This window comes from Sitodiplosis mosellana, unplaced genomic scaffold, assembly GCF_009176505.1.
Source record: "Sitodiplosis mosellana isolate CC-2019 unplaced genomic scaffold, AAFC_SMos_1.0 Smas_scaffold_3, whole genome shotgun sequence".
Classification (NCBI taxonomy): Eukaryota; Metazoa; Arthropoda; class Insecta; order Diptera; family Cecidomyiidae; genus Sitodiplosis; species Sitodiplosis mosellana.
The window spans coordinates 4,196,050-4,219,962 of record NW_022595246.1 but is presented as its reverse complement, the minus strand read 5'-3'; the positions used below and the strand labels follow the sequence as shown (position 1 = coordinate 4,219,962).

The 23,913-nt window shown below is 35.8% G+C and overlaps 1 protein-coding gene across 20 annotated transcripts; it reads right to left on the bottom strand.

Moving 5' to 3' along the window:
- Nucleotides 1–135: 135 nt before the first annotated feature.
- Nucleotides 136–23,285, bottom strand: LOC129566422 (MAP kinase-activating death domain protein). 20 transcript variants are annotated; one of them, XM_055442345.1, is made up of 25 exons: nucleotides 22,974–23,285; nucleotides 21,450–21,611; nucleotides 18,313–18,668; nucleotides 17,743–18,114; nucleotides 15,384–15,634; nucleotides 14,998–15,250; nucleotides 14,776–14,902; nucleotides 14,271–14,303; nucleotides 13,713–13,807; nucleotides 12,477–13,569; nucleotides 12,162–12,407; nucleotides 11,876–11,941; nucleotides 11,283–11,676; nucleotides 10,610–11,187; nucleotides 10,282–10,515; nucleotides 9,886–10,023; nucleotides 9,419–9,479; nucleotides 9,301–9,346; nucleotides 8,900–9,227; nucleotides 8,549–8,821; nucleotides 8,281–8,448; nucleotides 3,264–3,336; nucleotides 2,934–2,980; nucleotides 2,025–2,172; nucleotides 136–1,412 (listed from the first exon to the last, which is right to left on the bottom strand). In XM_055442345.1, exons 2-25 carry the CDS (start codon nucleotides 21,564–21,566, stop codon nucleotides 853–855), a joined length of 6,057 nt encoding a protein of 2,018 aa, XP_055298320.1. In that variant the 5' UTR covers nucleotides 21,567–21,611; nucleotides 22,974–23,285; the 3' UTR covers nucleotides 136–852. The 20 variants fall into 20 exon arrangements, with proteins under 20 accessions (XP_055298320.1, XP_055298321.1, XP_055298311.1 ...); XM_055442346.1 differs by having other exon boundaries at nucleotides 23,154–23,272; XM_055442336.1 differs by having other exon boundaries at nucleotides 9,301–9,479; nucleotides 22,781–23,285.
- Between the last annotated feature and the right edge of the window lie 628 nt (nucleotides 23,286–23,913).

Sequence of the window (23,913 nt, the reverse complement as noted above, 5' to 3'; positions counted from 1 at the left end):
CAAAATTATTGTTACAAAAAACACATACCCTTAGCTCTTTAGGCAATCTTAACGAGATTCAGTGAAAGCTTGACTATTGAGCTCCATTTTAAAATTTAAGTGAATAAAGAGGAAACAAAACACGGATCATTCTTCTGTGACTGAAGTTTTGCGTCTGGCTTTTATTGATATTTCTTCTGTTCGAATAAACTCAATTTAATTCTGATAACAATTTTATTTCAACTTAACACAATTTGATTTATGTTCATGGGCTGGGCGCATTTTGTTTGGTGTTATGATTTGATAGTTGTTACAGTGCCGTTCATAACCATATGTATTTGGTCGTTGCGCTACAATAAATTCTATTAAATCGATGTTCTAGATCGAGTGTGGAATATCGAACATTCGAAGCACTCACAAAATAGTTTGCATCTGTTCGATAGATCTTTCAACGATTTAAATCTGAACGGAAGATGAAAAATGAAAAATGAAATATGCAATAAACAAATCACAACAACGAAGAATAAATAAAACGAAATTCCTCACTCATTGAAAGCTTTACTTTGTTCTCTTCACATGACTTATTCTGAAGGTGTATTTTATTTTCTCTTTTTTACAACTTTTCTCTATGGATTTAATAATAATGCACCATCATTCTCCTGGAATAAATGTAATATTGAATGCTTAAGACTAAACTATCATTCGCTAAAACAACAAAATTACTCAACCATCGAAATATATTGCTATTTTGTCTGCTTATCATAGGATATTTTCTTATTGTATTTCTCCTTTGTCTCCTTCCAGTTGCATAAATAGTTGTAACCAAAGCTTTTACGAGCTCAAAATATATGAGCCTATATGCGTAATCTCTTTTTAGTCATGAAGCTCATTGGAACCCGATCGAGTTAGTGATGTGCGTGAGTTTTGTCGTTGTGGAATCACAAACTTTGGAGCTGGCTGCCGAGTGCACTGTGGCTGTGGTATTGAATGGGCCGATGTTTGACGTGCTAAAGCCGGTCGATTCAATGGAGCCGAACTCGTCACTTGGATCGATGAGGAACGTATCGGTGCAGGTACGTTGTTTCGTGGAGGAATCGCTGGTGGTGGACCACGCGTTGTACTTGTTATAGAGCTTTGTGACGGAAGTCTGGGTGGTATTTCGGGCGGTGGCCTACTTTTACCTTGATCCGATGCTGATGTTGTCACTTTTGACGTGATGCTCGATGTTCGTTGCAGAATTGCTGTGGTCGCATTTGATATGGTTTGTGTTATGGAACTTTGTATTGGATTTGTTTGAGGTTGAACGGCCGAAACGGATGTTATTGGCTTTTGCGGCGCTTGAACATTCACAATTCGCGGCTTTACTTGCGGTTGTGCCGCTTTGATCGAAACATTATTGCTTGCAACTGGCTGTGTCGATTGCGCATTTATGGCTGCAATGAAATCAACAGATGAAGCATGCTCACATTAGTGGTCAATATTGGGTATTTCGTTTGGTTTAAATGACATCCTAAGAACAAAATAACAACTTCTGAACTCTTTGCCGATAAATAAAACGAAAAAAAACTTAGAGCAAAAAAGAAACAAATGAAGTTGCGAGCAAAAGTAACACAAGTGGGCATTGAGCGGAAAACACGTTTTTCTCATTTTTCTCGCTACTGAGAAAAGACAGCGACTAGGTGTCTTCGGCTTATTTGTAGTTATTTCCATTTTCTACAATATTATCGAAACACCTAATCGCTATCTTTTTCCAGTAGCGAGAAAAATGAGAAAAACGTGTTTTTCGCTCAATGGCTACTTGTATCACTTTTGCTCGCAACTTCATTTGTTTCTTTTTTGCTCTAAGTTTTTTTTCGTTTCATTTATCGGCAAAGAGTTCAGAAGTTCTTTTTTCATTCTATGGGTGTCAAATGAATCTTCAATCAATATTTCAATTTAGTTGATGTTCACATCTTCACTTCAATTCATTACAATTTTCAAGAAAAAAATCTCAAGCTTTTTCTTGTTGTCTTTTTTTTAAACAAAAATGTGGGAAATTCTTTTACCAATTTGCGGTGCTGGTGAGCTATGTATCGTGGGATTGGTTTGTTTCGGTTGTTCGAATACCTTGTGTGCATTTAAGGTCTTCTTCTGCTCCTGTCCAGCGGCAACGTACGAAAAAACGCACAGCACCGAATATGCGATCTGGTCGGCCTTTTGCATTTCAGGAAAAACAAAATGATTATCAACATTTGAATTTGAATCGGGTAAAGCATATTGAGAACGGATCGCTCTAGTGAATGCAACAATCGAATGAACTTACAGAGAATAGAAAAATCACACACAATACACAGCATAATAATAGAAAAATGTACAAATACGAACAAAAACAAAGGTAAAAGTGGTTGTGTTTTTGGTGAATAGTGTCATTTGATGTGTATGTATGTTTGCTGGTGTGTAATGTTTTTGGTGTTGGTGTTCTTGTTTGCTGATGAACAAATCACATATTTACAAAGTAAAATCGCTTTGATGTGTAATAAATTGGTTGCTTTTATTTAAATATAGAATAGAAATTCGCTCTTTATTATTCAATCACATGCGAAAACAATTGACATTGTACAATTAAAAACGAATAAAAAATCAAATCGAAAATAGAATAAGAGTTAAATAAAATCACATGGTCTTATGATTATTTGCGTTCAGTTTTTGAGTCAAGCAAATGGAAAAAATGCGATGAAGGCTTAGTGCCATATCAGGTGCCTGCATTTATTCACAATACGACAATCGATTATAATTCAGACGTCACAAAGTGATGGGAAAAAATAACAACATTCAATTAATGATTGTGATTCAAAAATAAACGAATAAAAAGAAATTTCATTGAAAAACCAATGGATTTTCCAGTAAAACTACATTCTTTTTGGCATGCTTATCGAAAACAGTGACATGAAATGAAAACCATACGACCGACTTACCATTGATGACATATATTTTCGTTGAACAATCTGTCTGGTTTTTGGATCTGGTGGAAAGAAATATTGTTATCAGATTTTGTTGATGAAATAAATGAATTAAATAGTGGACGGGACAATTGGCCGTTAGAAAGACACTGTTACGGTCACATATGGCCGTGTGATCATTTGAGAGATGCTTTTCATAGAAAATGACAACGATACAATTGTACCCATTATAAAATGCATCAGGGCACTGCCCCATCCTCTTTGGTGTTTACAAAAAAGAAAACAACAAGCGATTTCTTATAAAGAACAAGAGAATCAACACTTGTGGTTATGTCTAAAACTTACTGAATTCTTCTAGAATGAAAATGCCACCTTTCTGCGTGAAACACTTGCGAATATGGTCCAATCGTACGAAAAACTGTGAAAAATTAACACGGCATTTATTTCATTTGAATCAAGTTTACGTGGTAAGCAAAACAAATGAAATAAAACAAAAAATGAAGAAAAAAAATGGTCTAAAATCCTATCGCATTGTATTGCTTATGAGACTGAATATATGTTTGTTTGTATGAAATATTACTAAAGCAAAATATTAAAAAATCGTTTGTTTTGTCCTGTGTTTCGATTTGAATGAGATTTGTTTGATTGTTTTATATTGTTCGCAAGCAATTACAAAAGCTAAAGCAAAAAATGTACAGTGTTTTTTCAACGTGGTGTTTTTTTTTCATAGACGGCACAATATTTGGTATGTTCTATATTTTCCTGATGAAAAGTGTTGTGTTTGTTTATTGCTCATACACACTGACCAAGCCAAAGCTGAATACAAAGGCAATGGAAATGAAATTCCATTTTTTTTTAAGTTATTCAAGAAAGCAGCCACAAAAATCAACACTACAAACTACGATTCATACATTCGCTATAATGGAATTCAGCGAAGCGTTGTGCAGACAATTCGGAATAATGACAACGAAAGAAAAAGAAAAAGAAGCAACAAACAGAAAAGCGAACGGCAAAAATGATTTTAAGCAATGGAATTTTGGCAAAATAGCTTGGATCTAGGAAAAGGGCAAGCAAAACTTAAATTGGATCATGTTTATCTTCTTGTTGTTTTCAAGTGAAATAAAATCTAAGTACAATCTATTGAAAAACAAAATGATACAGTGTTAGTTAGCACTTATGAGATGGTCTTGAAAAGATTCACAATAATTTGTTTCGTTCTTTTATTTCAGTCGGAACCAATAATGTATGGAATTTAAAAACTGTGACTAGTTTTCTTTTATTCTAAACAATTCATTCAGTTTTTGAATGGGGATCGATGGTCTTTTTTTTCGTATTTGGAAAGATAAAATAAATTTTGAACTTTTGTTTTTCTCGAACGAATTTCATACAATTTTAGTTGAAAACTGAGTTCATTTCTTTTTTTCTTCGTTTAGTTCGTTGTATGAAAGTCGAAATGAAAAAACGTGTATAAAACTCTCAACGGAAATTAAATGAATATTGTATAAATAGATTATGGCCAAAAACAAAACTCTAAATGTTCATTTGCAAATCAGTTCAGTGTACATGCATGTTCTCTACGAAATATGCGTCAATTTGAAACATGAACGAAAGCACTTCCGTTCAACTCTAAATGTGGTAGGCATTTGTTTTCAATATTTTTGTTGTTGTTGTTGTTGTTGTTTTCGAACAGTTTAGCTACAGAGTTAAAATGATAAAAATTCGCTTTGATAGATCTGGTGAGTGATTTCTACGATATAGTAATAGTCTAATTCATTCAACTTTTTACAATTCAACGCAAAACGGCAACTGCTTTTTTTTTGTTGGCAGTAAAAGAAATATCACAAAAACCAAAGAGAACAAACTCAAACTCGTTCACTGATTCGATAAATATATAGCAACAATAACGGCTTTACTAATTACAAGTACAGTCTAAGACCTCTAAGATTTTGTTGTGGTGGTTTTATTTTGTACAATCTGGCACTAATTTGTGACTTCATTCAAGCAGCAGTGTTGTCCCGGTCCCGGCTCTCGAGAACCAGAGACGAAGAAAAAAAAACAAAAAAAAACGAAAGAGTTAATGCGCTCTAACGATTTATCTAGTGAATAGTAACTAAAAGAACGGAAAATTGGTCAACACAGAAATCTACAATGTGATCATAGGAAATCGCTATGCAATAAATAAATTGATTGTGTTGCTGTTTGACGCTCGAACAAAATTACATTACAATAAATACCAACGAAAAAAATTGAGGAACAAATGAGATAAACAAAATGTTATTCACGATCGTCAATATACGAACATAACGGTATTTGCCTGGGTACATGTGTAGTATATGTGTGATATGGGGGGGGAGGATTTTATGTTGTGATTCATTTTCGATTCGATCGATTGAGATGACAATTTTCGCATTGATTTGCGATCTTTCAATCTCTCGGGTGAATGTGAGTGTGTTGTAAGCGTGTTGTATCTAAATTTGTTGTTGTTGTTGTTGTTTTTTGGACGGGAAGGGGACGAGCATGACTGTTAAATGTATCTCAATGTATGTGTGTGTATGTGTTTTATTCTATTTTTTAGATATGTATTTTGTTGTTGTTGTTGTTGTTGTTGTTTAAATTTTGCTAATTTTTTTTTCTGTATAATTTCTCTCATTTCAAAACAAACTTTTCTTTTGCTATATATGTTCATTGTACATCAACTAACTAAAATTAAAAAAAACGAACAAATAATAATGAAGAAAATAGTTTTGTTTTGTTATACCTCGAAATCCTTTACGGACAATTTGGTTTTTGGAAGGGTTTTTATTTTGAATGAACGTTTTGCGTAACGTATCAAAGTGTACACCGGTTGAGGAGAACAACATGAACGAAGGCGACCAGTCCGATTTAATTTTTGTGTTTTTTTGGTATGGTTTTGTGTTTTTGTTTTGGTTTGTTCAAAATTTCATTTTGATTTTGCAAGTTTTTGTATGTGTGTTTGTGTGTGTGTGTGTTTAGTTTGATAATTGTATCGAAGATTCAGCGGCAGCACATTTGGCACATTCGAATATTCAAATTAAAAATACACAATGTTAGTATAAAAAATTGGTTTTGTTGATTTTGTTTTTGTTGCATAGTCATAAAATTTTGTTTAGAAACAATTTCCAAAAAAGTAAACTAACAAATAACCGAAAAGCCAAGTAAAAATCAAACACAAAAATTCCAAACTAAAGAGTACAGTATCATTTTTTTTTCAGCTATCTTTCATATTTTTTGTTTGTCTCAATCTAACATATCAAAATAATGAAAATGAATCACATTTTGTTTGCACCAAACAAAATGTTCGCATTCATTTTATTCAGTCAGTATTTAATGCTTTTCCAAGGACCATCTCAAAAGTTACTAAACAAAACGAAAAACAAAAAACATGTGGCAAAAGGAGAACGAACCGAGAAAACGGAAAACGGAAAAGGGAACAAATCGAGAAAAATCATTGCCGTGAAAGAAAAGAAGAACAACAAGAAGAAAAGAAAAAGAAAAAAATATCGATTATATAATTTGATGAGACCAATTTTAAAACTCAATTGAATACAATCCATAGCATAACCACTCACAAACACAGGTGATAGATCTTCACACAATTTTCTTCTCTCTCTCTCTCTCGCTCTCTCTCGCTCTCTCTTCCTTAATAATTAGGTGGTTTTTTTTTCTTTTTCGGTGATTCCGTTTCATTTTAAGGTACACATACAGACAAATCCATTTGTTTATTTTTGGATTAGAATGGAATTAATGTCGTGGGAAAACAGAGTTTGGCCTGAACTTTCTCTTTCTCTTCCTATCTCACCAATTAGCTTTTTGGATTTCACTCAATTTGTAAATATTTGATAAGAACTTTATTTAAAAAACGACAAAAAAAACCGTAAAAGCTATCCAACCATGAAGTTGTTATTATTGAAAATTCGAATTGTATGAGTATGCTATGCATAATATCAATAGATTTTGAGAATTTTTTTTGTCGCTTTTTACTTATTTGAAGAAGAAATTTGAGGAATTCTTTTGCAAAATGAATTCCGATAGAAAATGAAATAAAGAAGTAAAAGAGAGTTCAAAAAAGGGTTGACAGCATGCAGTCTTATCTGATATCTTGAGATGAATTGATATGGAATGGTTTTTAATAAAAACTTATCAATAGACAAAGAAATAAAGTATGATTGGATAGACAAAATAATGAATTGAAACAGAGTTGAATGGAGTATTCACTTAATCCTGAATTATTATAAAAAAGTTCACGCATACAAACATCAAACACAATTGGAAATAATTTAGAATTGATGATTGATTCGTTTAAGGAGTAATTTAGTTTTTTTTTTTCTTATTGTAAAAAATATAAATTTTTTTCATATCGATGAAAAAGAAAAAAAAACTGAAACGAGTCATATGAGAAGAAAGGAATGATGAAGTGAAACGAAACAAATGTTGATGAATGAATAGACGGATGCGTTGACGTTATTGTGTTATAGATATGAATAACATGAGTAAGATTTTATAAGGTTATATATTTCGATTTGAATAACAATAATTTGGCTGAAATGCGCGCGCCTCTTTCAAAACATAACCAAACAGAAAAATGGACAAAATGATGAGTATATATTGATGTATCATGCTTTTGTTTTATACGTAAGAAAGAATGATTCTATTTAGCTGTCAACTAATTGTTTATTTTCTGGTTTCAATGGATATATTTTTTTAAAAGAGTTATTAGATTATTTTGCTGCATTTTAGCATGCATAGAGTCAATAGTAGTAGTTTCTTTTCATAGTATTAGTTTTTTGTTTCTTTCCCGAAATTGCATTTGAAAATTATGATGAAGCAAAATTAAAATGAAAGACTTGTACTGAAATGAAAAGGAAAATAAGGCCTAGAAGAAAATAAAATTGCAATCAATGGATATACAGCTAAATCTGTAACTCTGTCTATGGAGAAGGTCCTTGTTTCATTTCTATTATTCGGTTTTCTTTTTGTTTCTTCATTTTTGTTGTTGTCAACAAAAAAAAATGGTTTCAATGATCAAAAAAGGTGATGACAGAGCATTTTCAAATTGTTGCGTACTGTCGGACGATGGACAATTGAATGACAAATCCATCAAATCACATTAAATACCAACAGAGTGAAATGTTTTTTCTTTCGTTAACAAAAAAAGCTCTGTTTTCTTTTGTTCAATTCAAAAGTCTCATACTGAAACGAAACCAAATCAAATTGAAACGAAATTCGGAAATAAAATAAGCCTAATCTAACATTTAGTTTTGCATTTTGAAATATTTTTTTTCGATTTGAAATTATTTGAATCAAAAAATAAAGCTGAAGTTTTGAAACGATTTCATCTTACTTTGCTATTGGCAAACAATAAACCGACACCTTCGAGGCAAACTTGCAATAAGCCACCTTCGCCAGTTGTCATATCTTGTACGGGAAATTCTCCGCCCAATTCGGGGATATTTGCTGGTATTCCACCACGTTCCATAGCACCTTTAATGCAATTGTACAGCTCCTTGCACTGGAACGATGGGGAAAAGGATGAATTTCATTGTACAGATGTAAATTCGACGTTTACTTGGAAAATTAAGTGTTTATTGAGAAGAGTAAATGAGTCGTACCTTTCTAGTATAGTATTTGTGTAGCTGTGTTTGGCCACCGTTTCGACGCCACAAACACAGGACTTTTGTCTTTGGTGAATAGGTCATATTTATGAGCCGTTCATACCACCAGCGTTCCACTATAGCACCAGTGACGGAACGTAATACCAAACCATCATCCCGAACTTCCATAAAACGTAACGGTCCGGTTGCATCGACGCCTTGATTCACAGTGAAACTTTGACGATGCAACATACGCGAACCAAGCGGTTTTAGATCGATATCATTGCCACTCTAAAAATGCACAAGGCATATAATCAATTGAGTTCAACTGTACAATTTGTGGGTGCTTTTGATTAAGATTGAACTTACCAAATTCGTGATTTGATCGAGCAGATCGTGTACTTCTTGCGAGTATACAATGCCAATGTGACTTTTGCCCAGCAAACGACGCACTTTGCGTTTGAGTTCCTCTTTCTGTACGTTCATCATGACAAGTTCAGCCGTTAAATTGAACAGCATCGTTGAAAGTAACCGATCTTCGTCGTGTTCGAGTCGTTTGCGTTCCGAATCGCTCAAAGATTTGTAACGTTCCATCATTTCACTTGGTCCTTGATCCATACCGACCATATCACGCTCCTGACTAACCGCATCCAAGAATGCATCTTCCCAGAACTGCATCTGATCCCATAGATTCGACCTAATGGCAGCGTAAAAATGGAAGAACGGTTAACAAAAGCCAAGAATATATAGAAAGAGACGATTGAACTTACCTTTCTTTGCCGAGCATTCCTTCGTAAATATAGACTCGTGGTGCATCTGGTGAAGGAGATGATGAATTAATTAAGTGACCACCGGGACAACGAAAAGCAAGTGAGAAATTTCTTTTACCCGAAAAAATGCTGCTCGACCGACTTTTGCTCTCCTTTGGCACGTTCATGTGCTTTGGGTACTATGAAAATTAATCGCAATCGATTAGAAAATGTTTGAAAGAAATAACAAATCTATTTGGCGTTCATGCAAACCAAGCAGTTTCCCTTGGATATATCATATTAATGAATTGGATTAATAGATATCAAATAACGGAAAAATAATATGCATGCTATCTTTAACTCGCTGATTTTGGTTGAATTTTTTTGTTCTCATACAATTCGAAACTGTAAAAAGTCCAATTTTTTTTTTGAATTTTCGGTCCAAACACATAAGCTTTCCAGAAGCGGTTCAATTTGGATATTTACATTTTGATTGGCTATTTAAATATTTGCGTCTAAAACATCGATCAATTTTTTTTTCTTGGAACGAAAAGCATTCAACTCCTTATACCGAGATAGCGTCTCAAATGTTACGCCGTCACTTACATTTTCGTATTCGGTATCTGAGACGGTTGAACGGCACGATATTGATGGTATGAGACCGCCGCCACCGCTCACCGCATGGGACATATGTCCATCGCTTGCAACGGATATTGCTCCGGCTGAACCATGCACCACTGTGGCCTATTGGCATTTAAACGACACATTTATGACAACGAAAAACATGTACAAAATAAAACTCAATTGATGCACCATTGAATACTCTATTCAAAAGCCAATCGAATCAATTTTGGATCTAATCATCGTGTTTAATTTTGTTTTCTTTTTCTTGTTCGTTCAAATTTTTGTTCCTCTTCCAAACATGATTTTGAGCCAAAACAGTTATTTCAATACACTAAACCACTCGAAAAACGTATTTTGATATGCGAAATGGAAACTTACATCTGTATCGAATGATGTGAGCTTGCTCATGATCATGCTTCGCTTCTGCGATAGCATATCTTTGAACATGTCGGTTGTTGATTGCTTCTGATCTTGTCCATCGTCGTGTGAAATGCGCCGATTGGTCATTCCTGAATCAGCCATCAGTGAATTCTTTCGTGTCCAGTCGTAGCGTTGACCTTCTGGACTTTGAGGCGAATGCAGATTCTCGTGACTTCCCAATGGACTTACCGTCTGAATTATAGATTCAATGTGAGAATTGATGAAAGTGTTAAGATTTTGTGAATTCAATTCATTCATGATTTTCCAACAATGTCCATTTTCCTACCTGACTCGAGAGCAACGACGTTGATGCGTGTTCACTTCCCTCATGAAAATCTTTGCTCCAGTAATGAGTGTGAGCGATTTCCATCAACTGAAACACTGAAGCCATGCCACCGAGCCCAAAATTGGAGTATGTTACTTCCAATCCATGCGCAACGGCTTGCATGCACTTCAGTATTCCACGCCAAATGGGCTTCGGTACACACACATCATCGATATGATCATCGGGTGCGATTTTCTTATCAAGCGTCCGATTCAATTTGCCTACCACTAACATTCGATATGATTCATCCTCCATTAGTTTTCGCAGTCGATTCAATTTCAGCCAACCAACGCCTTCGCCATTCAACACCTGAGCACAAACATCTTTCAAAAATGCTTGATTCTCTGAATTGCTTGACGATCGTTCGGCATTCTGTTGCCGTTGAAGTTCTTCTTGCGTTTGTCGTGGTCCAGCATGTTTAATTAATGGAGTGCGCTCCACCAATGCCTTACGACCAGGAAACGAATCAAATGGCAACAATTTTTCTTTTGTGGTTTTCTGTTGCTGCTGTTGATTCACATTTTGCTGGTTGTTTTGTTCTATTTGACCGGGAGGAAGAGAAATGTAATTAAATTAAATTCAATGCATAAAATGAGTTCAAACCTTGACTTGGTTTGGTCAGTGGATAACTTACTCTTTCCGAATAAATCAGAAAAAATGGAAGACGTCGATGAAGCGATTCCATTAATTTCACTGCTGAACGATGAAAAGAAGTCACGGCCGCCAGTATGTGTGACCAATGCATTGCCAGTTGGCTGCTGTTTTTGTTGCTGCTGCTGATATTGTTGTTGTTGATGCACCGACGATGGTGGTGAATATTGTCTTTGCGCCTGATTATTATTGTCTGCCTTCATAAGACCTTTCTTTGTGGCTGCCTCTTTGGCTGTCTTCGTTAAATCACCAATCGTCGATTTGCCCACATAAGTTAAATCTTCGAATGTATTTTTGCTAGCATCGGCCGCTTTTTGTGATGCATGCAGTGCCTGTTTCGATGCATCTTCAGCCGCTTTCTTCGCATGCAGTGTCAACTGAAATATTTCGAAATAAAATTAGTGTCACATCAAATTAGCTCTGTGAAGACTAGAAACGAAAAAGAGAAATCCCAAAATTCTACAATGAACTTATCATCAGTCTACAATAACGAAGGGAACGAAGCATGCAAACAAATGTATACAAAGTGCTGCTATAGAGAAATCATGTGCCACGCAAATATCGGTATGTACAAACCTGCTCTAATGGAGCCAAAATTTTAGCTTCTTCTTCAACAAACTTTTCCTTGGCTTGAGTTTTGAACTGTACAACGAAAACATCATGGTCATTTCAAGGGTAAAATGGAAACAATCAATCGTGAACCAAATCGATTCAGTATACAGACAGACAGACAGACACGCACACATATGCATAGTGCCAATCGGAATGGGAGAACATAATGGTTTTTGTTTTCACACAAATTACATACAACACAACAAGAATATATTGGCATGGTTTGAAAAATGATTATGATTATGCTTACTTTATCTACTTGAGCTAATAAGCCATCTTGGCTGCTTTGACGTTTCGTTTCTTTCACCAATTCTTTAGCTTGTGTTGCAAATTGTTCGAACAGTGATCCTTGTGAACTTTGCCGATTCGAACTAGCCGAACCGAGTGATGGGTGTGGACTACCTACGGTTGAACTGGCTGAGCCAGAGCTTGATGTTCGTGCCAATACATTGCCAACGCTTGGTTGTCGTGTGAGTGATGTACTCAATGGCGATATCTATGAAAATGAATGTGTGCGGCCAATTCAAGTAAAAGCGATGGAACAATGGAATTGAAAAATATTTACCGGTTTTGGTGGTGCTCGAATTCGTGCACTCTTTTCACCACTCTCCGCTGGTGAATTGTCTTTTGATGATGGCAAAATGGTTTTGGTCGTAACAGTTGAATTGGAATCGGATTCATTCTCAAAACTATCCGCTCCAGGTGGTGCCATTGCTAAAATATTATCACGACTTGGTTCGGCTTCGATCACATCCTTTGCTTGAGTGGCAAAATCAAAATCGGAATCTTTGTTGAAACTTGGCGAACTCAAATCCGATTCACACTCGGATGAATCGTCGGATTGCGGTGAGTCTGGCCGAGAGTCGGTTGGTTGGCCTCGTGGCTCCATCCCTTCTGGAAAACGTAACGAACTGGGTGGCCTGTATACCAATTTTGTGTCCAAGTTCGAAGACAATGTTTGCGGATGATAGTGTTGATGTGAATGCGATCCATAAATATCACTAATGCTTGGCGAAAGATCTGATGAATGCATTTCGGAAACGAAATCGCTTAGCGATGAATACGAAGAGCTTGTGCTATCCGCTCCCTCTGAATCCGAACCACTTTCATCGGTTGGTTGACTTTCTAGTTGTTGCAAGCTTTTTAGTGCCGTATTTATTGAGCTACTGTCATCCCAGCATGTAAATCGTATTGGAGTGAGTGTATGCGCAAACCATTTGGCTTTGTCACCGATTTGCGTTGGATCCAGCAATCCGGTCTGAACGCGTAAAAAGGCTACATTCGTTGGCGTCAACGACCATTCAGCGAGAAATTCGACGGCTTGCGTGCGAGCGAATCGATTTAAGAAATTCGAAGCTCGCGGACGTGATCTCAAGAAGCTATTTATTTGGAATGCAACAACTGGACGTGGATATAACCGCAATGTTCGCGTATGTTCGGTGAAATTGGCAAGAGTATTCTGAGAGTTGAAAAATCGCACCATAGCTACTCGTGTTGCAACATCTACTGAATCAACATCGCTGCCACAAATGAATGGATTCATTGCTGGTGGCAACTGCGATGCGGGGCTCAATATTCGCGGCGTTCCTTGCGATAAAATCGATGGTCGCTGACTCGAGTTGTTTGATGACATTCCTTCTTGAATTGATAATCGAGGACTGGAAACGTAACAATTTTTTGAAGGTGATTCGTTTAGTTTTTTTTTCTTTTGAATTGATTTTTTTTTCTTCAAGTTGATGAAAATGTCAACGTTAGGAAAATTATCGTTAGGAATAAAAAAATTTCGTAAAAATTTTCTCACCTCAAAATTTGTGGTGACATTAAGCTTTCTCTAGCTGAAGCAAGAGTTGGCCCAGTAAATGCATTTTGGTTATTCGGCGACATCGAACTCAATGCCTAAAATTGAATTTCTAATCTTATTATCACATCAAGAAATATCGAAGCAAAGAACTCTCAGCAAAAAAAAGGTGCTGCTACAGGACAAATAAAATTTGATGAAAACAAAAAAAAAGTCGAAACAAACAGAAGATAAAAAGTAGAGAGTAGAGGAAAACAAAAAGGATCACAAAAAGCATATAAAATCTCTTGACATAATGCATAATTTATGAAGAAAAAAAAAGATACTTTTTAGAAAAGAGCATGCAAAAATAAAGAAAAAACATACGAATAACGGGCAACAAATATTTTTGGGTATTTTTTCCCCTCGAAAATTCTGAAAATCAGATTCTGATTAGACTTCCATTTCAAAAATAACCAAAAATGGACGCTGATCAAACAACAAATCTACGTGGGAGTCTTCATTTATCAACCAATCTACAAAACAAAAACTGTGGTTTATTAATAGCAATTGAATATTTACACCAGCTCCAGCTTGATCCATTAGTTGCAAAGCCTGATATGATTGTGAATAATTTTTTTTTTTTGGTTTCAAAAGTATGACATCAAGAAGTGAACAAGAAAGAAAGAAAGAAAAGAAAACGAGAAGAGAAGTAGAAAGAGAAAATCACACTTAAGCCAATATAAAAATGTTGCGCTGAAATGCAAAATGAAAATAAAACGTATCTTGTGTTTAGCATTCGCTTGCAAGTCGGTGGGAATAAAAAAAAAAAAAAAAACAAAAGTAAGAAAATAAGAACATCGCGTGACCGAATTAAAGGAAAGAGTGTTGGAGTTAGAAAAACAAAATTATATTCAAGTTTTTATTAGATTTCGAAGAGGCATTTCCGTTGAATCACATATCGAGTAGAAGAAAGAAATGTTTTGATAAATTCTTGAAGTTCAGAGACACATTGATGCGAAGAAACCGCACAAAAAAAAAATTCGACTGAAATAGTAAAGTGCTTAGCAAAAAAATGATTTTATACCTGGTGAAGATGACTGCGAAGAATCGTGCCTTCGGGCTCAGGCAGCACTGGAATCCCTTCGTTTGAACCAGTGGGCGGTGAGAGTTTGTTTGAATCAAGATCAACCAGCCAAATATCGTCGGGCAACCTAATAGTAAACATATAGCACAACAAATCACAAACTGAAATTGGTTTTGAACCGCAACAACTACAACAGCAACCCAGAAAATAATGTTTACAAACCTGAAATTCTTTTTGTACATGAGAAACGATGCGGGTATGCCGATAACAAAAGGTGTTGGAGCAAGTAACAATTGTTCGGCGCAAGACATACATGTCGGTAACAATGGAATGACTGGAAACATGTATTCGAGCGGATAAATCATTGTAACGAATGATATGACTGACATCGATAATGCATTGTAATCCCTTGATTGAAACAGAACTTTGTTCTCGAGTAGAATTAACGTCAAGATTTTCAAGCATGTGTCAACACCTGTGTGCAAAATCAAATGGTCACGTATCAATTTAGAAAGTGAACATATCCACTTGTTACTTAGAGATAGATAGATTTGGATCCGAAACTAATCAGTCTCTTGGACGGACGATTGAAAGATTCAATAACTCACCGAGCAATTCGAGTGGCAGATGAAGTGGAAAATCGACCAAAGAGAAACGAGTGTGATCGGGCAATGCAAATAATAGTGAATCGTGTATACTGGCTGACAACAGTTCACATTCAATTCTTGTCGAACCTGGTACTGGCACTGGCGCTGATAACAGTCTCAATATCCACGTTTCAATTTCCTTCACATCATGCAATGCTATCGATGGTGTATGCTCTGTTGATTGGCTGCTCAAAATCGACCAAATATTCTCTCTGCGAATAGAACACGTAACAATTCACGTTAAGCATTATTTACCACAAAATACTGCTTCTTCTTCTTCATCTCAATAAGGAAGTGTAAATACACTAATAAAATTGCCACACAATTTTCTCATTTCATCGTAAGAAGCGTGCTAGAGCGTGCTACTTTTCTCCCAATTCTCACGCATTATGCACGAACACAAGCCATAGTCTGTGTGAATATATATTCACAGCAGATTGTTACCGAAGTAATTTATTGATTACGTTACGTAATGTATTCAAACTTCGTGTATTCGATTAAAAAGAAACTTATACTTGGAATGTTTCACTTTTTGCATGTGAACGTGGTGATTCACAGCTTGAATGCAAAACTTTTCTCTAGATGTTTCTGGCAGAAATGCTTTCATTTTAATGCGAACCTCAACAAAAACGACAATAGCATTAAAATTCTTGGAATCAAGCTTTTTTTGTGCGTGAGTATGAGAAACGTCTAAGCGCAGAAGAAATTTTTATATACGGAGATTAAACCATACAACAAAACAGAATATATAGTATAAAATATGTGAGAGATATAAAATGTTCGCTAGATTCATCTGGCGTCCAAAAGTTACAGATGCTGACGAGACGAATGAACAACCCTTTGAATTCTTGGAAACAGCATTTTCTTGTTTCGCTTGCCCTTAGCCAGTTTTATCTATTTTTAATTCCCCGCAGTGTAAATATTGAATATGAATGGTTTGGAGCGAAAATGTAATACAGAAAAGTTGAGCGGAAAAATGTCAAATGCAAAAGGGATAGCTATATAGTTCACTATATAGACCAAGAGCTGTTGAACAAAGTACTATAAATACAAGCTTTATGTCAGATAATGGAATTGTAGGTGCACATTGATGCCAATATTCAAAATATCAATTTGTTTTATCTTCATTTGATACACATCACAATATCTGCTCGCCGATAACAAGAAAAAAAATTTCTTCACTTTTCGCTCAAGCTTTATGGCAGAATTTTTGTGTACTGATAAATTCGTACGAGAATAATTCAAATACAAAAAATCTGCTCCAAACATTGTACACAACATTTTTTATTTCACATCAAAGTCTCATTCAATTCAAAGAAGTGAGGTTATGTTGTAATCATGTCAAAATGGATGAAATGCATAACAAACACATAACTTCTTTGAATAGAATGAGACTTTGATGTGAAATAAAAAATGTTGTGTACAATGTTTGGAGCAGATTTTTTGTGTTTGAATCATTCTCGTACGAATTTATCAGTAAACAAAAATTCTGCCATAAAGCTTGAACGAAAAGTGAAGAAATTTTTTTTCTTGTTATCGGCGAGCAGATATTATGACGTGTATCAAATGAAGATAAAACAATATGATATTTTGAATATTGGCCTTAATATGCACCTACAATTTCATTATCTGACATGAAGCTTGTATTTATAGTACTTTGTTCAACAGCTCTTGGTCTAATAGTTTACACAGTTTATACAGTTTTTTGTTTTTACAGTTTACTATATAGCTATCCCTTTTCCGCTCATTCATCATCGACATTTTTCCGCTCAACTTTTCTGTATTACAATTTCGCTCCAAACCATTCACATGATTCTGTGCACTTGTTTAGTCGTGGAATGTGTGTTCATTTCAGGCTCAAATAGAATGAAAAAATCTGAATTTATGCTTCTATTATTTTTATACCCTGGCAATAAAAATGGTCTAATGGAATGCGAGGGAAACATTTATTTGTTGTTTGCATTTTCATGTTGGTTATATTGTTGCGTGTTAAAATGAATAAAAATAGCTAAATGGTTATAAATGGTGCAACAGGTTGAAATTGCGTCGAGATCATGGAAAACCCAAATAGCGTCCAGTATATTGGACCGGATATAGATAGCAATCAAGTGAGTCAAATTGTATGTACAACAAAATGAATATTGATAGCTTCGGTTTAGTATAGATTCTATTGGCTTAGAGTTTACAGAACAGAAAATCGATTTGTTATTTCAACGGAATTTATCTATTCCCAGTGGTTAAATCATCACGTCTAATTACAGTTATATATTTGATTATAATGTGCTTTTTGTACGGTCACATATATGTATAATAATAGTACCTGGGACTTTGCCGTGATGCTCCGACGCTTTTGGGACTGGCAGCTTCGTTGCATGCATCGATCAATTTCTTTAGGATGAACAAACATTCACGGAATGTGCTAAAGAATGGATGATGCGATAGGAGGCACAATGATGTCAAAGAATGGTTTCGCACTTTGGTCCGACGGCGCGAAGAGCGTGGTGACGGTGAAGGACTTCCATCGCCTGACTCTGAATCGGCGCTCGGTGCTGTGATTCCCAAACGGGGCGTTTGATGTAGCGGCGCATAAGTTCCAGACACATGATGTCGATTTGATACGGTATCCGAATCACGTCGACCGCTTGAACAATCACGATCTGAATCGCTTGGTGCGATATTACTCCTGTAGTCGCTGGAAGAATTCAAAATGCCATAGCTATAGTATACACACGGCTGATATCAAAAAGACTTTTTTAAATTGATTCGATTCTGTGTTTTTTTCTTTCTTCTGTCAACTTTAATGATTTAACCTGATTACAAAGGATTTGGTGACACACGCAAAGGTTTCACAGACGGTAGATAAATGAATGAATGAGATGAAAGTACTTGCCTGGAAAAAGCAGAATCCGAACTTTTTTCCATACTCTTTCGCCATGATTCACGACGCAATGCCGAGTTTCGTGCCCGTTTTGCCAACGTGCTACTTGCTGCATTTTGTGGACCACCACCCGATGGAACGTACCGTTCGACGGGTCGATAAAAGTTTACACAGACGCCGAACCGTGTTTTACCTGAATCTTTGTCCGTTAGTGTGAACACAAATGATGTCGCCTCGCGTATGGCTGTACCAGTTCGTCTTGGGCCAACACTCATGCAACCTTCGGGTTGACAAAAGTACACCATATCCAATGGCATTGGAAAATCAGCATGGTCGTAGGGTGGGTAACGACGCAATAGCTCCGGAATCTATTTGGTTATCGCAAAGAAAAACAAATCATTAATTTTTTTCCACTCTTTTTCTCTTTTATTAAGAGACCAAACGCAAGCAAAATATTATTGTTTCGTGAGGCAATTCGCATCGCTTCTAAATCAACGATCAAGTTTTAATTTTGTTATTTGATCCTTTCTTTCTCTGGGGAATTCATGTTTTTCCTTCTGCTCCACACTAATCACAAGTGAAACACAAGAAAGCAGTGTGCTTTTTTTCTGCAGCTAACACGAGAATTACATTAAAATCCGCTTGAGTTCGCTTTAAGGCCAAATCCTATGTAATACAATCAGCGAAAACAAGTAAATGGAATCGACTAGCAACAAAACGAATGAGGGTCATCCCTTCATTTGTTTTTACTCTTGCTCGGTCGTTAACTTGAAAGTTTACAGTGAGTCCAATCGAATGTATGTGATCGAATAGAATATATCGAAATGAAAACTTGTCGCAAAAGCAAACATTGAATGCCATCCAATAATCCTATTGAATTATGATTAAATTTGATTACTTCTTGTGTCCTCCTGAGGTTTTCATTCGTATTATTTTTGCTGTCAAAGTTTGATTTTGATGTGCTTACTCAAACATTCAACTGATGAACCAAAAATAATACCTGACAAAATGAAATTCGATTTGGGGTGGTTTTCATCACAAAACTTTTCTATTACTTGATCTTCTTTGCTTTGTTGGGCTTTTTCGTCTTCCAAGAAGTACGATTGTCTATCGAGCAAAAAATATATTGTAATTTCGTTTTATTGGACACAAAGGATCAAATTGTTTCGTTTCTGCCTCCAAACACTGGCTTGTGTTATTGCTGTTTCTCATCTTTTTCCCACGCGAATTCAATCCGAAGGTGTTGCTTAGCAATGCTAATGTCATGTGTTAAAAACACAAACGTCATAAACATCCTACAATAAAGTCAACGATGATGATGATGCTTTTGGCTCTCTTGTGCATGCTAAGGCACACGCGAGATAAACCACTCACGGGCACAGAGTGCAAATTCCTATGCAAATTGTCAGTCGTGACTACGCCTTTATTGCTCAATTTTACCATTTGTTTTGTACAAATGCTTTGCGAACATCCGCCTCTTTTTACGCTTTGAATTCACAATAACCACTTTTGAATGCAAATTTCCAGCGGAAAAAGTATACTTTAAATGTTTACCGAATGGAAAATCATTTTGAGCAAAAAAAATCTCCTTCAAATGTATTTATTACACTCACAAAAGAAGAGAGAACGAGTGGAAATAGATTGACAGAGAATGCAAGATAGATAAACAGATGAGAAGAAAAAGGAAGGAAGCGAGAGACAAATGAGCGGAGAGATGAAGAGAAAAAGAGAGTGGAGGGAGAGAGAGTTTCGATTGGAAATCGGTATTCGAAGGCGGTATTCATTAGGATAATGTTAAACAGCAAATAAAAAGCGAATTTAATAACATTTGCATCGAATCGTTCGGTTGAATTATATCATCTATTGATTTTTATCGAATTCATTCCATATTCTTTCCATAGAAAACTACCGATAAGCATCTGGTATGACCATTCCTCGAATATGATTGCACCGCACACTGGCAAATGACGCAACTGTAATATTTGCTCAGTCTTCAGCAGTTTTATTGCACACATTGGTTCATGTTGAAATGTATGGTAGCTCATTCCGAACGTGCATTTCACCCAACGAACGAGCGGAGCTTCAGAAATAAGCACGCAATCAATACCGAACTGTTACACAAACCTATATGCCAATCGCATAGAATGCTGGAATTTCTCTGCCGTCGCTTATTGCATTACAAATTGGTGTTCATTCAATCGAATGACAATCAATTCCATTTCATTTTATTTCCATTGCACAGAAAATTTCACAACATTTTCAATTGAGTTGATTCTCTTTTCAAGTCGTATGTTTCGATTGGCTGCCATCGTTGATGCGAACCAAATAACCATCGTTGAAATTAATGCGTAAATTATTTAAAGCTTACGCAAATCGTTCTTGAAAATTCTATTTATTATGCACGAACAATCTCCCACACAATTTTTTTTCCAGCTAATAAGCCGCTTCTGATTAAAGCTGCTCAAATGCTGCTATTCATATCCATCGCTCAAATTTCTGGTCGGGGAGGGGGCATTGATTGTATTTTGGATTATATTTGCTTGTACTCATTCTCTTTTCATGAATGAAAACAGCGCAATATGAGGCTGATGTATAGAAATAGAACCGAATTGAATCAACACAGTTCATGTATCTCGAATTTCAACACGTCAATGCGAATACATATCGTATAACGTCCGATTTAACGAACTGACAATATTGTTGACGTGGCATCGCAAGCGATTTTGCTCTTCTTCTGATATGCAAATGTAGTAACAGCTATATGTTATCTAATAGTTTGGGAATATTGCACTTAATGAAGTTATCGTTAGGCGATCATTTAATAATTGAGAGTTCTATTGAAGCAAATATTGTTTGAACTTTCACAAGTGTTAGTCGAATACAATGATTTCTGCATAAAGGAAAATTGAGTAATGGTCTTCGACTGGTTTCTTTTAAAGTTATTGAACCGGTCCCCAGAATTGGGACACGACCATTCAATGAAAATGTTTTCTAATATTGCAATGATTTTAAGGGGAAAATCGTTCAACTCGTCAATTTTATAGAAGAAACGTTTTTTTTTTGTTGTTGTTGATTTTACAATGAAATCGAAAATGAAATTTAAAAACGAACTAAAAAATTTCCATTCAACAAAGGAAAGAAAAACATACCTGAACTGGTGGATTTTGGCCGTTCCCTTGATGCTTAATGTTTGCTGATCGCGAACCAACAATAGCTAAATAGTCGATGAGTCGTGGACACAGCGATTGTCTCTGTTGTTCGGCCATTTTCAATTCCTTGTGTTTAAACTATTGTTTCGAAATATGATAAATCTGAAAAGGTTGGGTAGTAAAAAAAGCGGCTGAACTTTAAATGTCGCACAATGAAATCATTTGAGTGTGGTTGTTAGCTGGAATTTCGAGACCCGCATAACATTAATGTTAAAAAGAGAATAAACGGTTTTTGCGTAACAAGTCGCTCGAGTGGGCGATAGCAATCGCCGCCGTTGTCATCGTCGTCGTCGTCGGCGTCGGCATAGAAGGCGATGTGATAACCAACTGCGACAAGTGGTTGAACCCACCGTTCGTGTTCATGTTTGTGTTTTTATTTTAGTGGCAAAATCAATTTAAGCCCTTATGTGAATTCGAATAATAATGCCATTAGATTTGCAAACTCAAACATTATGGATGGCCAAAGCTCGCGTTAAAATAGGTCAAGTGTCAAATTACACAATTTATTCGATTTGTAGCAATATTTGCCGTCACTTCGTACATTCCGAACAGTGTGTGATGTAATTCGTATTGAAAATTTAAAGCGAACGAAACGAACGAGAATTTTTTTGAATAAAGCATAGTACAATATCATTCCAAATGAAGCGCAGCAAATGTGATTGTGGAGGCTTTGTCGAAAAATCGAATCAAGGATTTTTATAAATTGCAACATTTATAACGACGTCAAGGCTCATATCCTACAAAGTCATCACATTTTGTTTTATTACGCAGCGAATGCTAAATACAAGTCGAAATCCAGAATGGGCTGCAAACTGCCATTTTCGCATTAGACGCCTCATTTTTTTCGCTCCGCAAATCTCATAAAGCGAAGTGAATTGTGTATGAATTACTGTGCCTCAATGAAAAATCCACGCACACACATAATTCGTAAAGCATTGAGCGTAAAAAAATCCTCTTGTGCTCTGTCACAAGGTCATTAAGCTGCGCTACCACACAGAAAAATCGATTGGACCGTGGGGGAAAAGGGTGGCCACTGTCACCTACATGAATGACTCGAGCAAAAGAAAAATGACAATCACGATAACAACTGCAATATTACATTTCGTATACGGAGTTTTATTCGCACATTTCATTAGAATAAACATTGCTCAAGTGCAAAAAAAAGTACTTAAATACTACGAAAGTCACCACTGAATCATTACTAATTCGACGGAAGCCAAAATGGCGTGTGCGTCTTTGGGGAAAAAAGCACTATGTCAAAGCCTCACTACCTTCAAAGGTACAAATGACGATAGAAAAATACCATTTTCCCAATAACCGGATTAATTTGCTGTTTATTTTTATTCGCAATGCATTCAATCACATTTTTGAATGTAAAAACTTTCACCGAAACGTAATATTTCGACGAAATTCCGTGTACAGACAACTTATCGATTTTTTCCAGCAGCCCCAATTTTTTTTTACCTCACTTTTGGTTGTACAATAAGCTTCTACATGTTTATGGTCGTATTTTAGTATGGAGATTTTCTTATGGCGTTCAACACTAACATTAAATTAAAGCTATTCAATGAATTTGCATTGTATTCACAAAATTACGATATGATTCAACTAACTAAAAAATATGTTCAGTTATTTTCCACGTACGCACAGTATGGCTTTTTCTCTATTGCTTGTGTGTGGAAATTTCACTAGAGACACATGGAGAGAGAGAAAAATGGCTTTTTCTATTTCTACTACGTGCAAACAGCACTAAGCCCAATGTACGACTGATAAAAATTCCAGCACAATGAATGTATTATATGGTTTTCGGAAATGAAATGTGTATTCTTATCCGCGCCTGGAAAATACGTATCCAAATGAATTTGACTCTGCACATTTCCCCTGAAAATTCAATTGGCATATTTCGATACAATGTAAAACGTGCACATGGAATGAAAGTATGTGGTGCGTCGGCGCGGCTATTCAACCAATATGTCAAGTTTACATTCAGAGTGCTTATCATCGCAGCACTCGCATTGCATGCCATTAATTGGCATTTGATAAGAGGTAGAGTTGATTCGCATAATGGCCTTGTTTTGTTTGTATGTTTTTTCCTCTGTCGGTTTTCCGATGACGTCTCTTGGAATAGATCCAAGTTTAGACTAATACTCAGACGAAAAATTAATGGGAAAAAATTATTATTGTTTCAGCTTCGGACATTGGCGATCTAATAATATTTTGAATTCGAAGGTTAACTTCTTCGCAGTATTGAATTTGTGAAAGTAAACGTGTTTCGAAAATAGACCGCAATTAGTGTAAGTCAGCTAAAGTTTATATCGATCTGCTTGATGTTTCAAATTAGACCCACTTCACTCATCGCCTTCGGTAGCTCAGTTGGTAGAGCGGTAGACTGTAGTGGTTATAC